The sequence below is a fragment of the Macaca thibetana genome, chromosome 2 (genome assembly GCF_024542745.1).
Source record: "Macaca thibetana thibetana isolate TM-01 chromosome 2, ASM2454274v1, whole genome shotgun sequence".
Taxonomy (NCBI): Eukaryota; Metazoa; Chordata; class Mammalia; order Primates; family Cercopithecidae; genus Macaca; species Macaca thibetana.
In genome coordinates, this window is record NC_065579.1 from 117,039,249 (window position 1) to 117,053,578 (window position 14,330).

At 41.1% G+C, this 14,330-nt stretch overlaps 1 protein-coding gene across 13 annotated transcripts in view; it reads right to left on the reverse strand.

Moving 5' to 3' along the window:
• CADPS (calcium dependent secretion activator) overlaps window positions 1-14,330 on the reverse strand; it is a 483,238-nt gene that overhangs the window by 245,773 nt on the left and 223,135 nt on the right. For all 13 annotated transcript variants that reach the window (XM_050781204.1, XM_050781210.1, XM_050781212.1 and 10 more), the window contains exons 5-6: window positions 13,818-14,051; window positions 1,894-2,015 (exon numbers count right to left, since the gene is read on the reverse strand). In XM_050781204.1, the coding sequence (XP_050637161.1) occupies window positions 1,894-2,015; window positions 13,818-14,051 (356 nt within the window). The remainder of the gene's footprint in view (window positions 1-1,893; window positions 2,016-13,817; window positions 14,052-14,330) is intronic.

A 14,330-nucleotide genomic window follows, 5' to 3' on the forward strand; every position in this document is an offset into this window, starting at 1 on the left:
ATAAATAGTGCAGTATAACATAAGAGCATGGAAAATGATCAGACCATTTGAGGAATAACTAGGATTTCATCAATGGCAGTAAAAAAGAAACCACATTCATTGTCACTTTGAAACTCGATTGTAAAAAAAGGGAGGAAGGGTGGTGTGTGACAAGGTGCACTGGTTTCCATTTCCTCTTGTACACACTCATTAATTTCTCCCAGCTTCTGAGCATCTAAGGCTTTTGCCTATTCATGCAAAGAGCCACTTGAAGGCATACAATGCCCTCAGATTTTCTCTAGTCCAGGAAACATTCAGCGCTTTCTTTGAACTATTTTGTTTGAACATCCTGGTAAGTTATTCATGTTCTGCCAAACAGCTTATAATGCTCTGGGGGAGGAGAGGCAGTGAGCTACTGTTCGGGGTTTCTCTTTTGATGACTCTCTTATGAATTAACACCAACACAAAAAGATGCTCATTAGTCTAGATGGGCTTACTGAGATAGAAAAGGAAGGGAGAGAAAAGTAGTGGGTAGGGAGGGAAGGGAGCAATGATCTCTCAAGAATCTTTGAGGTCTGAGAGTCTATTGACCCTAATGAACGAACCCATTATTGCTCCTGTGGACCATTGAAACAGGACCCTAACTGACCTCCTGCACAACTCTGCCCACCCACTCCCCACCCACTGCAGCGAGAGTCACCTTTTCAAAATACATCTCCAATTCATGTTTTCCTTGCCAAGGCCTAACAACTTCCCCATGGTATGGCCCTGCCTGCCTCTCTGGCAGCTTATGGCACCCCTTATTCTCCAAACTCCAGCCCCACTGGCCACCTTTTAATTTCTCCTTGCCCGGGGCCTTTGCTAACCACAAGACCTTTGCACAAGCTGTTTACTCTGCCTAGAATGCTCTCCACCCATCCCCACTCCCATTGCTCAACTTTAATAATATTAGCTCAGATACCTCATATGTCCTAAGGAAGGCCTATTCTGCATCTGTTCTCACAAACTGGTTCAGGTCCCTCCTGCTATCTCCTCTCAAAGTGTCCTTTGTCAGCATTTATAACTATCTGTAATTATATATTTGTGTCATTACTTTTCTGATGGTCCCACGAAACTGTGAGCTGTGGAGCGCTACACCAGTGACTACTTTCCTTTCCACCATGCACTAATACCTTGTACACACACATAGTAAGCATTTGACACAATTATATTGACCCAATGAATTAATGTATTATGTAACATACTACCTTGCTAATACATTCAGAACTATGACATATAGGAAAAAAATTAGACAAAAACCTAAATATCGTATGTTCTCACTAATAAGTGGGATCAAAGCTACAAGAATGCAAAGGCATAAGAATGATACAATGGACTTTGGGGACACAGGGGGAAAGAGTGGGAAGGGGGTAAGGGATAACAGACTACAAATTGGGTTCAGTGTATACGGCTCAGGTGATGACACCAAAATCTCCCAAATCACCACTGAAGAACTTACCAATATAACCAAATACCACCTATTCCCCCAAAAATCTATGGAAATAAAAAAAAAACTTTAAGTCTTATACTGAAAACCAAATATTTAGAAAATTTAATAAAGTAAACTTATATCAAACGTTCCTGCACATTAGACTGATGAATGGAAATTGTGACTAATCTCTCAAGGGTGAATACTTAAAACCACCAGAAAGGAGACTGCTTCTTTAATTTTCTTCAGTTCTCTGCTTTGAAGGAACTAGAATCTTTGCTATGGCTGCCAAATAAAAAGGTAGGCAAATCATCTTTTGAAAAATAATCAAGGTTTATGTCTTCTAGGATCTCCTGGGGAAACCAGATCTTTACCTCGGAGTTGGCCAAAATGGAACTAATGGCAGCAACCCTCTATAAGATGGACCCTGGAGAAACATAACTTACGTTGGTTTAGAAGCCTCGGCCTGATCAGTCTGTAGTTTCTCTCCTCCTTCCACCTCCATTGTACAATATACGATGCGATTTGGAGCCAAAGATTTCAGGCCTTGGACTTCCATGATTACCACCTGAAAAGATAATTCCACATAATTGAGGTTATTGGCAAGGCCCCTGGCAGCATCACCCAGAGGAAAATACATAAATGGGAAGCTACAGAGAATACCAACAGGTATCTGATGGCTTCTATTAGGTTTGTACCAGTCATGCTGGGACCAGTCTAGCACGAAAATGCAATTCCTCATAGTGTAGCTGATTGCCTGCCAGACAGAAAGACAAGGCTCACTAATTCAAATGCTCACAGGGGTCAGACAGGCATATAAAATGGGCTACTCTTTCTGTGTTAAGCAAATAAGATCAGTTTTTCATTTCTACCAAGAAATAGGCTCTTCTTTTCTTTTTTTTCTTTTTCTTTTTGAAATGGAGTCTCACTCTTTTTTTTTTTTTTTTTTTTTTTTTTAGAGTGTGGGGTGGGAAATCAGGGGTCTCACAGCCTTCAGAGCTGAGAGCCTCGAACAGATTTACCCACATATTTATTGACAGTAAGCCAGTGATAAGCATTGTTTCTATAGAGTATAGATGAACTAAAAGCATTTCTTTTTTTTTTTTAATTATTATACTTTAAGTTCTAGGGTACATGTGCATAACGTGCAGGTTTGTTACATATGTATACTTGTGCCATGTTGGTGTGCTGCACCCATCAACTCATCAGCACCCAACAACTCATCATTTACATCAGGTATAACTCCCAATGCCATCCCTCCCCTCGCCCCCCTCCCCATAATAGGCCCCAGTGTGTGATGTTCCCCTTCCAGAGTCCAAGTGATCTCATTGTTCAATTCCCACCTATGAGTGAGAACATGCGGTGTTTGGTTTTCTGTTCTTGCGATAGTTTGCTGAGAATGATGGTTTCCAGCTGCATCCATGTCCCTACAAAGGACACGAACTCATCCTTTTTTATGGCTGCATAGTATTCCATGGTGTATATGTGCCACATTTTCTTAATCCAGTCTGTCACTGATGGACATAAGCCAAACTATTTTTAAAGAAAATAAGAACCTGGCCAGGCACGTTGGCTCATGCCTGTAATCCCAGCATTTTGGGGAGGCCGAGGTGGGAGGATTGCCTGAGGTCAGGAGTTTGAGACCAGTCTAGCCAACATGGTAAAACTCTGTCTCTACTAAAAATACAAAAAAAAAAAAAAACCAAAAATTAGCTGGGCATGGTGGCGTATGCCTGTAATCCCAGCTACTGTAAAAGTGTTCCTATTTCTCCACATCCTCTCCAGCACCTGTTGTTTCCTGACTTTTTAATGATTGCCATTCTAACTGGTGTGAGATGATATCTCATTGTGGTTTTGATTTGCATTTCTCTGATGGCCAGTGATGACGAGCATTTTTTCATGTGTCTGTTGGCTGTATGCATGTCTTCTTTTGAGAAATGTCTATTCATATCCTTTGCCCACTTTTTGATGGGGTTGTTTGTTTTTTCTTGTAAATTTGTTTGAGTTCTTTGTAGGTTCTGGATATTAGCCCTTTGTCAGATGAGTAGATTGCAAAAATTTTCTCCCATTCTGTAGGTTGCCTGTTCACTCTGATGGTAGTTTCTTTTGCTGGGCAGAAGCTCTTTAGTTTAATTAGATCCCATTTGTCAATTTTGGCTTTTATTGCCATTGCTTTTGGTGTTTTAGACATGAAATCCTTGCCCATGCCTATGTCCTGAATGGTATTACCTAGGTTTTCTTCTAGGATTGTTATAGTATTAGGTCTAACATTTAAGTCTCTAATCCATCTTGAATTAATTTTTGTATAAGGAGTAAGGAAAGGATCCAGTTTCAGCTTTCTACTTATGGCTAGCCAATTTTCCCAGCACCGTTTATTAAATAGGGAATCCTTTCCCCATTTCTTGTTTTTATCAGGTTTGTCAAAGATCAGATGGCTATAGATGTGTGGTATTATTTCTGAGGACTCTGTTCTGTTCCATTGGTCTATATCTCTGTTTTGGTACCAGTACCATGCTGTTTTGGTTACTGTAGCCTTGTAGTATAGTTTGAAGTCAGGTAGCGTGATGCCTCCAGCTTTGTTCTTTTGACTTAGGATTGTCTTGGCAATGAGGGCTCTTTTTTGGTTCCATATGAACTTTAAAGCAGTTTTTTCCACTTCTGTGAAGAAACTCATTGGTAGCTTGATGGGGATGGCACTGAATCTATAAATTACCTTGGGCAGTATGGCCATTTACACGTTATTGATTCTTCCTATCCATGAGCATGGTATGTTCTTGCATTTGTTTGGGTCCTCTTTTGTTTCACTGAGTAGTGGTTTGTAGTTCTCCTTGAAGGGTCCTTTACATCCCTTGTAAGTTGGATTCCTAGGTATTTTATTCTCTTTGAAGCAATTGTGAATGGAAGTTCATTCATGATTTGGCTCTCTGTCTGTTACTGGTGTATGAGAATGCTTGTGATTTTTGCACATTGATTTTGTATCCTGAGACTTTGCTGAAGTTGCTTATCAGCTTAAGGAGATTTTGGGCTGAGATGATGGGGTTTTCTAAATATACAATCATGTCATCTGCAAACAGAGACAATTTGATTTCTTCTTTTCCTAACTGAATACCCTTGATTTCTTTCTCTTGCCTGATTGCCCTAGCCAGAACTTCCAATACTATGTTGAATAGGAGTGGTGAGAGAGGGCATCCCTGTCTTGTGCCAGTTTTCAAAGGGAATGCTTCCAGTTTTTGCCCCTTCAGTATGATATTGGCTGTGGGTTTGTCATAAATAGCTCTTATTATTTTGAGATACATTCCATCAATACTGAATTTTTTGAGAGTTTTTAGCATGAAGGGCTGTTGAATTTTGTCAAAGGCTTTTTCTGCATTTATTGAGATAATCATGTGGTTTTTGTCTTTGGTTCTGTTTATATGCTGGATTACGTTTATTGATTTGTATATGTTGAATCAGCCTTGCATCCCAGGGATGAAGCCCACTTGATCATGGTGGATAAGCTTTTTGATGTGCTGCTGGATTCGGTTAGCCAGTATTTTATTGAGGATTTTTGCATCGATGTTCATGAGGGATATTGGACTAAAATTCTCTTTTTTTTGTTGTGTCTCTGCCAGGCTTTGGTATCAGGATGATGCTGGCCTCATAAAATGAGTTAGGGAGGATTCCTTCTTTTTCTATCGATTGGAATAGTTTCAGAAGGAATGGTACCAGCTCCTCCTTGTACCTCTGGTAGAATTCAGCTGTGAATCCATCTGGTCCTGGACTTTTTTTGGTTGGTAGGCTATTAATTATTGCCTCAATTTCAGAGCCTGCTATTGGTCTATTCAGGGATTCAACTTCTTCCTGGTTTAGTCTTGGGAGAGTGTAAGTGTCCAAGAAATTATCCATTTCTTCTAGATTTTCTAGTTTATTTGCGTAGAGGTGTTTATAGTATTCTCTGATGGTATTTTGTATTTCTGTGGGGTCAGTGGTGATATCCCCTTTATCATTTTTTATTGCGTCTATTTGATTCTTCTCTCTTTTCTTCTTTATTAGTCTTGCTAGCGGTCTATCAATTTTGTTGATCTTTTCAAAAAACCAACTCCTGGATTCATTGTTTTTTTGGAGGGTTTTTTGTGTCTCTATCTCCTTCAGTTCTGCTCTGATCTTAGTTATTTCTTGCCTTCTGCTAGCTGTGTTCGCTCTTGCTTCTCTAGTTCTTTTAATTGCGATGCTAGAGTGTCAATTTTAGATCTTTCCAGCTTTCTCTTGTGGGCATTTAGTGCTATAAATTTCCCTCTACACACTGCTTTAAATGTGTCCCAGAGATTCTGCTATGTTGTGTCTTTGTTCTCATTGGTTTCAAAGAACATCTTTATTTCTGCCTTCATTTCATTATGTACCCAGTAGTCATTCAGGAGCAGGTTGTTCAGTTTCCATGTAGTTGAGTGGTTTTGATTGAGTTTCTTAGTCCTGAATTCTAGTTTGATTGCACTGTGGCCTGAGAGACAGTTTGTTATCATTTCCATTCTTGTACATTTGCTGAGGAGTGCTTTACTTCCAATTATGTGGTCAATTTTGGAGTAAGTATGATGTGGTGCTGAGGAGAATGTATATTCTGTTGATTTGGGGTGGAGAGTTCTGTATATGTCTATTAGGTCCACTTGGTACAGAGATGAGTTCAATTCCTGGATATCCTTGTCAACTTTCTGTCTCGTTGATCTGTCTAATGTTGACAGTGGGGTGTTGAAGTCTCCTATTATTATTGTATGGGAGTCTAAGTCTCTTTGTAAGTCTCTAAGGACTTGTTTTATGAAGCTGGGTGCTCCTGTATTGGGTGCATATATATTTAGGATAGTTAGCTCTTCCTGTTGAATTGATCCCTTTACTATTATGTAATGGCCTTCTTTGTCTCTTTTGATCTTTGATGGTTTAAAGCCTGCTTTATCAGAGAGTAGTATTGCAACCCCTGCTTTTTTTGGTTCTCCATTTGCTTGGTAGATCTTCCTCTATCCCTTTATTTTGAGCCTATGTGTGTCTCTGCATGTGAGATGGGTCTCCTGAATACAGCACACTGATGGGTCTTGACTCTTTATCCAGTTTGCCAGTCTGTGTCTTTTAATTGGAGCATTTAGTCCATTTACATTTAAGGTTAATATTGTTATGTGTGAACTTGATCCTGTCATTATGATATTAACTGGTTATTTTGCTCATTAGTTGATGCAGTTTCTTCCTAGCATCGATGGTCTTTACATTTTGGCATGTTTTTGCAATACCTGGTACCAGTTGTTCCTTTCCATGTTTAGTGCTTCCTTCAGGGTCTCTTGTAAGGCAGGCCTGGTGGTGACAAAATCTCTAAGCATTTGCTTATCTGTAAAGGATTTTATCTCTCCTTCACTTATGAAACTTAGTTTGGCTGGATGTGAAATTCTGGTTGAAAATTCTTTTCTTTAAGAATGTTGAATATTGGCCCCCACTCTCTTTTGGCTTGTAGAATTTCTGCCGAGAGATCTGCTGTTAGTCTGATGGGCTTCCCTTTGTGGGTAACCCGACCTTTCTCTCTGGCTGCCCTTAACATTTTTTCCTTCATTTCAACTTTGGTGAATCTGACAATTATGTGTCTTGGAGTTGCTCTTCTCCAGGAGTATCTTTGTGGCATTCTCTGTATTTCCTGAATTTGAATGTTGGCCTGCCCTACTAGGTTGGGGAAGTTCTCCTGGATGATATCCTGAAGAGTGTTTTCCAACTTGGTTCCATTTTCCCCCTCACTTTCAGGAACCGCAATCAGACGTAGATTTGGTCTTTTCACATAATCCCATACTTCTTGAAGGCTTTGTTCATTTCTTTTTTCTCTTTTTTCTTTAGACTTCTCTTCTCGCTTTATTTCATTCATTTGATCCTCAATCGCTGATACTCTTTCTTCCAGTTGATTGAGTCGGTTACTGAAGCTTGTGCATTTGTCACATATTTCTTGTGTCATGGTTTTTATCTCTGTCAGTTCGTTTATGGCCTTCTCTGCATTGATTATTCTAGTTATCCATTCTTCCATTCTTTTTTCAAGATTTTTAGTTTCTTTGCGCTGGGTACGTAATTCCTCTTTTAGCTCTGAGAAATTTGATGGACTGAGGCCTTCTTCTCTCAACTCGTCAAAGTCATTCTCCGTCCAGCTTTGATCCGTTGCTGGCGATGAGCTGCGTTCCTTTGGAGGGGGAGATGTGCTCTTATTTTTTGAATTTCCAGCTTTTCTGCCCTGCTTTTTCCCCGTCTTTGTGGTTTTATCTGCCTTTGGTCTTTGATGATGGTGACGTACTGGTGGGGTTTTGGTGTGGATGTCCTTCCTGTTCGTTAGTTTTCCTTCTAACAGTCAGGACCCTCAGCGGTAGGTCTGTTGGAGATTGCTTGAGGTCCACTCCAGACCCTGTTTGCCTGGGTATCAGCAGCAGAGGCTGCAGAAGATAGAATATTGCTGAACAGCGAGTGTACCTCTCTGATTCTTGCTTTGGAAGCTTCATCTCAGGGGTGTACCCTGCTGTGTGAGGTGTGGGGTGTCAGTCTGCCCCTAGTGGGGGATGTCTCCCAGTTAGGCTACTCAGGGGTCAGGGACCCACTTGAGCAGGCAGTCTGTCCATTCTCAGATCTCAACCTCTGTGTTGGGAGATCCAATGCTCTCTTCAAAGCTGTCAGACAGGGTCGTTTGCATCTGCAGAGGTTTCTGCTGCTTTTTTTTGTTTGTTTGTTTAGCTGTGCCCTGTCCCCAGAGGTGGAGTCTACAGAGACAGGCAGGCCTCCTTGAGCTGCTGTGGGCTCCACCTAGGTCGAGCTTCCCAGTGGCTTTGTTTACCTACTTAAGCCTCAGCAATGGCAGGCACCCCTCCCCCAGCCTTGCTGCTGCCTTGCAGTTAGATCACAGACCACTGTGGTAGCAATGAGGGAGGCTCTGCTGGTGTGGGACCCTCCTGGCCAAGTGTGGGATATAATCTCCTAGTGTGCCATTTGCAAAGACCCTTGGTAAAGTGCAGTATTGGGGTGGGAGTTACCCAATTTTCCAGGTGTTGTGTGTCTCAGTTCCCCTGGCTAGGAAAAGGGATTCCCTTCCCCCTGGTGCTTCCCAGGTGAGGCGATGCCTCGCCTTGCTTCAGCTCTTGCTGGTCAGGCTGCAGCAGCTGACTAGCACCGATTGTCCGGCACTCCCTAATGAGATAAACCCAGTACCTCAGTTGAAAATGCAGAAATCACCGTCTTCTGTGTCGCTTGTGCTGGGAGCTGGAGACTGGAGCTGTTCCTATTCGGCCATCTTGCTCCGCCCCTAGAGTCTCACTCTTTCACCCAGACTGGAGTGGTGCAGTGGCATGATCTCGGCTCACCTCAACCTCCACCTCCCTGGTTCAAGCAATTCCCCTGTCTCAGTTACCTGAGTAGCTGGGATTACAGGCACATGCCACCATGCCTAGCTAATTTTTTTTTTTTTTTTTTTTGTATTTTTAGTAGAGACAGAGTTTTACCATGTTGGCTAGACTGGTCTCAAACTCCTGACCTCAGGCAATCCTCCCACCTCGGCCTCCCAAAGTGCTGGGATTGCAGGCATGAGCCAATGTGCCCCGCCAGGTTCTTATTTTCTTTAAAAATAGTCTGGTTTATGTCCATCAGTGACAGACTGGATTAAGAAAATGTGGCACATATCCACCATGGAATACTATGCAGCTATAAAAAAGGATGAGTTCATGTCCTTTGTAGGGACATGGATGCAGCTGGAAACCATCATTCTCAGCAAACTATCGCAAGAACAGAAAACCAAACACTGCATGTTCTCACTCATAGGTGGGAACTGAACAATGAGATCACTTGGACTCTGGAAGGGGAACATCACACACTGGGGCCTATTATGGGGAGGGGGAGAAGGGAGGGATGGCATTGGGAGTTATACCTGATGTAAATGATGAGTTGATGGGTGCTGACGAGTTGATGGGTGCAGTACACCAACATGGCACAAGTGTACATATGTAACAAACCTGCACGTTATGCACATGAACCCTAGAACTTAAAGTATGAAAAAAAATAGTCTGGCTTTTGGTTCAGCACTTAAAAGAGACATAGGCTCATAAATTCACTTTTTTCTTCACAATAAGATAAGTAGCAGTGCAAATACTAAAATAAAGGGCAAGTACTATTCAGCATTAGATTCAGAGCTGCAATAGGGAGTAGTGGGGACTATGGCAAACTGGAGAGCACATGCTTCTGCTACCAGTTACAACCCATTGTTGCCTTGTCTTTTCTCAGTTTAGAGTTACCAGATACTCCAATTTTGCCTTCCAGAAAATGGAAAACTGAATCAGAGTCATGGTGAGAAAGCTGATTTTGAAATGTTGACAATAATTCAAATAGGGAAAAATAAAATACACAAACTCTGTACAGGCCAATATTATTGAGTCAAAACAAAAACATGTCTGCAGCTGCATAGTCTCTGGTCCAGATTGAGAGAAAAAGCTGGTGTCATGACGGACCAAGATGTATCATTTACAGTTTCTGGCACTTCCTACCACCTCCCCAAACTCCACGTGATCACCTACTATTCTGATATTTAGCAGTATACCTTGTCATGAGAGAATGGGGGGGGGAGAAGAATGAGCAAAGTAGAGAAGAAAGAGATCGATTAAAAAATCTGAAACGAATGACTCACATCAGAGATATACAATTAGTCATTATATATGAAAAAATCATTCAGTTGTACTCCAAAACAGGTAATGGCATTACAAAAGAAGAAGAACGTGAATGTGCAAAAAATGTATACTTCCTTAGTGGATCAGATTCAAGAAAGTACAACAGGGTTAGCATTGAACCAGGATTTCACAAGTCACAGTTTTGCTACTGGTTCTCAAACTTAATGTGAATCAGAATCACTTACAGGGCTTGTTAAACCAAAGACTGCTAGGCTCTATGATCCCCAGACTTTCTAATCAGTAGGCCTGGGTTGGAGCCTAGGACTTTCCATTTCTAACAATTTTCCTGGTGATGCTGATGCTGCTGACCCAGAAGCCATACTTTCAGAACCATTGTACTACTCGTGTGATGTTGGGCAAATGATTTGATGTTGAAGTCACTTCATTTTTTTTTTTTCAAATCTCCAGGCCTTCAGTTTCCTGATCTGTAAAGTGGGGGTAATAATATGTATCCTGCGGCTGCTGTGTGAGGATCAAATGAGATGATGTACATAACTGAACGTTTTTACACTGGGAAGAACATATGAATAGAAAGAAATGGAAGGCACAATGAAAGAGCACAAATTTTGGAATTTAAAATATCTGACTTCACATCCTGATTATGCATCTTCACAAGCTGTGTCATCATGTGCAGGTTTCTCAACCTCTCTGACGCTTAATTACTACACCTGCAAATACCTGAAAAGACTATTGTGAGGATTCCCTGTGTTACCATGAAAAAGCACCTGGCCCATAGTGGCATTCTACAAACACTTGTTGCTTTCTGTTAGCGCATGCCCTTTGCCCAAGGCCCGGCTGCTGGGCACCCTGGACCTTCCTTCCCTCACTGCAAAGTTAATTACTACCTGGTGTCCCCTCCAGCCATGAAAGTGTATAATTACATAAAATATGTCTTGCACCAAGCTGCAAATTCAAATCCTAGTCTGCCCTGATGAGATGGAGATGACAATCCTCTTTCTCCCTCTTCTTGCCTCCCCCATTGTGCCCACCAAAACATATTCACAAACAGATGTGCAATGATTTTTGGTGGCAGTTTTCTATGATGTGCAACTCAGTGTTCTGATTAAAAATTATTTGGGAATCCTAGGACATTTCTTTCTGTACTTTCAATTACAAGTCAAACCATTTGAATCATGTACACATAGGAATACGGACTTGTCTACATCTATATTTCAGGTAATCAGCTGTGTAATATTGAGTATTGACAAAGAATTAGAAAATTACAGATTTAGCAGGGCATTGTGGTGCACGCCTACAATCCCAGCATTTTGGGAGGCTGGGGTGGATAGATAGCATGAGTCCAGGAGTTCATGAACAGCCTGAACAACATGGTAAAACCCCACCTCTACAAAAAATACAAAGATTAGCTGGGTTTGGTGGTGTGCACCTGTAGTCCCAGCTACTTGGGAGGCTGGCTGAGGTGGGAAGATCACTTGAGCCCAGGAAGTTGAGGCTGCAGTGAGCCAAGATTGCACCTGCACCACTGTACTCCTGCCTGGGCAACAGAGTGAGACCTTGTGTTGAAAAAAAAAAAGAGGAAAGAAAATTACAGATTTAAAATATTCATGAAAATCAACAAACCACTTTCCCCCCCTTTCTGTAGGAGGACAAGAGGCAGTAGGGAATAAATTGATGCCTTTAATTGGCAATAATCAAATTTAGACACCTAAGAAAATACACTCAGTATCTCAAGTGGCAGTATTGCTTTTTAAAAAAGAAAGTTTCTGTGAAATTACACTGATGATTTTTTCACACACTAAGTGCTCTATATTTAATTGAATGCTGCCTCTTCCAACTGCACAATACATGTTGAAAACACTAATGTGAGTATCTCCATCCAAACTTAGCACAGAAAAACAAATTACCTGCAGTTAATTCACAGCAGGCTTTAATGATGTTCTAGAAAATTGATTTAGTCTTTACACATTCTAATTAATTCCACAGAAATTTGATCTCTTCTTTTGGTCTCCCCATATCTAGGGTTATCATAAAACCCTTGTGGGGTTTTGAACTTTAGTAAGTTGCAAGTGGTTCTCAAATTTTGGAGTGGATAAGAAGTATGTAGGGGCTTGTTAAAGTATACAGTCCAGGGCTGAACCCTGTCTAGAATTTTTTTTTCTGATGACTTTATTGAGGCATGTTTTACATATCATATAATAGACCCATTTTAGATGCACAATTCAGTGATGTTGGTACATTTACTAAGTTGTGTAACCATCATCATAAATTAGTTTTAGAATATTTTTAGTTCTCCTAACAAGATTTCTTAAGCCCATTTCCACCCCCTGCCCCAGGGAACAATAATCCACTTCCTATTTCTGTAGATTTGCCTTTAGGACCTTTTATATCAAGGGAATCATACAATATGCCATCTTTTGTGTCTGACTTTTTTTTTTTTTAGACAGGGTCTGTCTTTGTCACCCAGGCTGGAGTACAGTGGCACGATCATGGCTCACTGCAGCCTCAATCTCCCCAGCTAAACTGATCCTCCCACCTCAACCTCCCAAGGAGCTGGGACTACAGGTGCACACCATCACACTCAGCTAATTAAAACATTTTTTTTTTTTTTTTTGTAGAGATGATGTCTCATTATGTTGCCTAGGCTGGTCTTAAACTCCTGAGCTCACGCAATCCTCCCACCTCAGCCTCCCAAAGTGCTGGGATTACAGACATGAGCCACCATGGCTTTTTTCACCAGGCATATTTTTGAGGTTCATCCATGTCATGGCATATATCAGTGGGTTGTTCCTTTTAATTGCTGAGTCATATTCCATTGTATGGGTATACCACATTTTGCTAACCATTCATCAGTTGATTGACATTTAGGTTGTTTCCATTTTGGGCTATTATAAATAATGCTGCCATAAATACTTGCAGTCAAATCTTTGTGCAGACATGTGTTCTCATTTTTATTGGGTATCTGACAGTGGGGTTGCTAGATCATATGGTAGTTTTATGTTTAACTTTTTCAGAAAATGCTAATTTATTTTCCAAAGTGGCTGCACTATTTTATATTCCCATCCCCTCGAGATCCTGGCTTAGTCGGTCTGGGTGGTACCCAGCAATCTGCATAGTGAACTACCTTCCCAGGTAATTCTGACATAGGTAGATCAGAACTACTCCTTAGATTGTATACATATGAAAAGAAAATGTGTGAAGAGAAATGATAGAGAAACTTACTGACATGTTCAGCATTTTGCCACAATACTAGCCTGAATGGGTACTTACTTTGGGAGCTGAGATAAACTTAAAAAGCCTCCACCACAGGGGACTCTCTACCTTGTAGCCAACAGGAAGGATGATGGGAAAGAAAACTTACAACTCACCACAATATGATGGTAGCTTGCCTCTCTTATACCTGTAAAACTGGTTGCCAAAATTTTTAACTTTCTAAATTATACCAGGTCTTTATAAAATCCTTGAGCACTGTTTTAAGACAGAAAGTAATGCAAGATTAAATTTAGTAGGTGGCTTTCAGATTGCATTTCCTTAAGAAAAATGTGGGCTCCTGGAGATGGGGAAATCACTTGCTGATTAGCTGACCTAAGCTTAGCATGCTGTTATTATAATAACTGCTCCTGGGGTGCAAAAGAAAAAACAAGCTGATTGTGATGCATCTAATCACCCATGTCCTACTCGCTGTGCCAAGAAACTTTCAAGGGCTCAGGGCTTTTTACCTCCAATGAGAAAGACAGCACGACGTCTGACTTGGAGAGTTGGTTCTCACTCTCCTCGCCCATGTCGATGATGGAAGCATTGTGGCTGCGTTTGAGTTTCTGGAGCTTGAACTCCCCGCCTTTGGATACTGGCATGCTCTCCAAGTTGGCCATGAGCAGGTTGACAGATGACTTCAGCTCCTCAATGTACATGTTTTCCATTTCTTTGGATACAAACTTGGGAAATTTGCGTTCCTTGGGAAGAAAAAGAGAAGTATGAGCAGAGGAGTAAATAGGGAGCTGATTTATATAGAAGGTCTTTGTCTCATGGCTCAGAGTTAGGATCACATCTACTACTAGTGAAATTCACCCAGATTTCATGGCCTTGTGCTAGAAAAATGTTCAGCCTAGTTGAGTAGACAGCTGCCTGCCTGCTTGTTATTTATACATCCTAATAGGTAAGAAACACGTACGTATAGTAAGAAACATTGAAATGCTTTATTATAGTTCTATTTTTCCCCCAGTTTTCTTCAG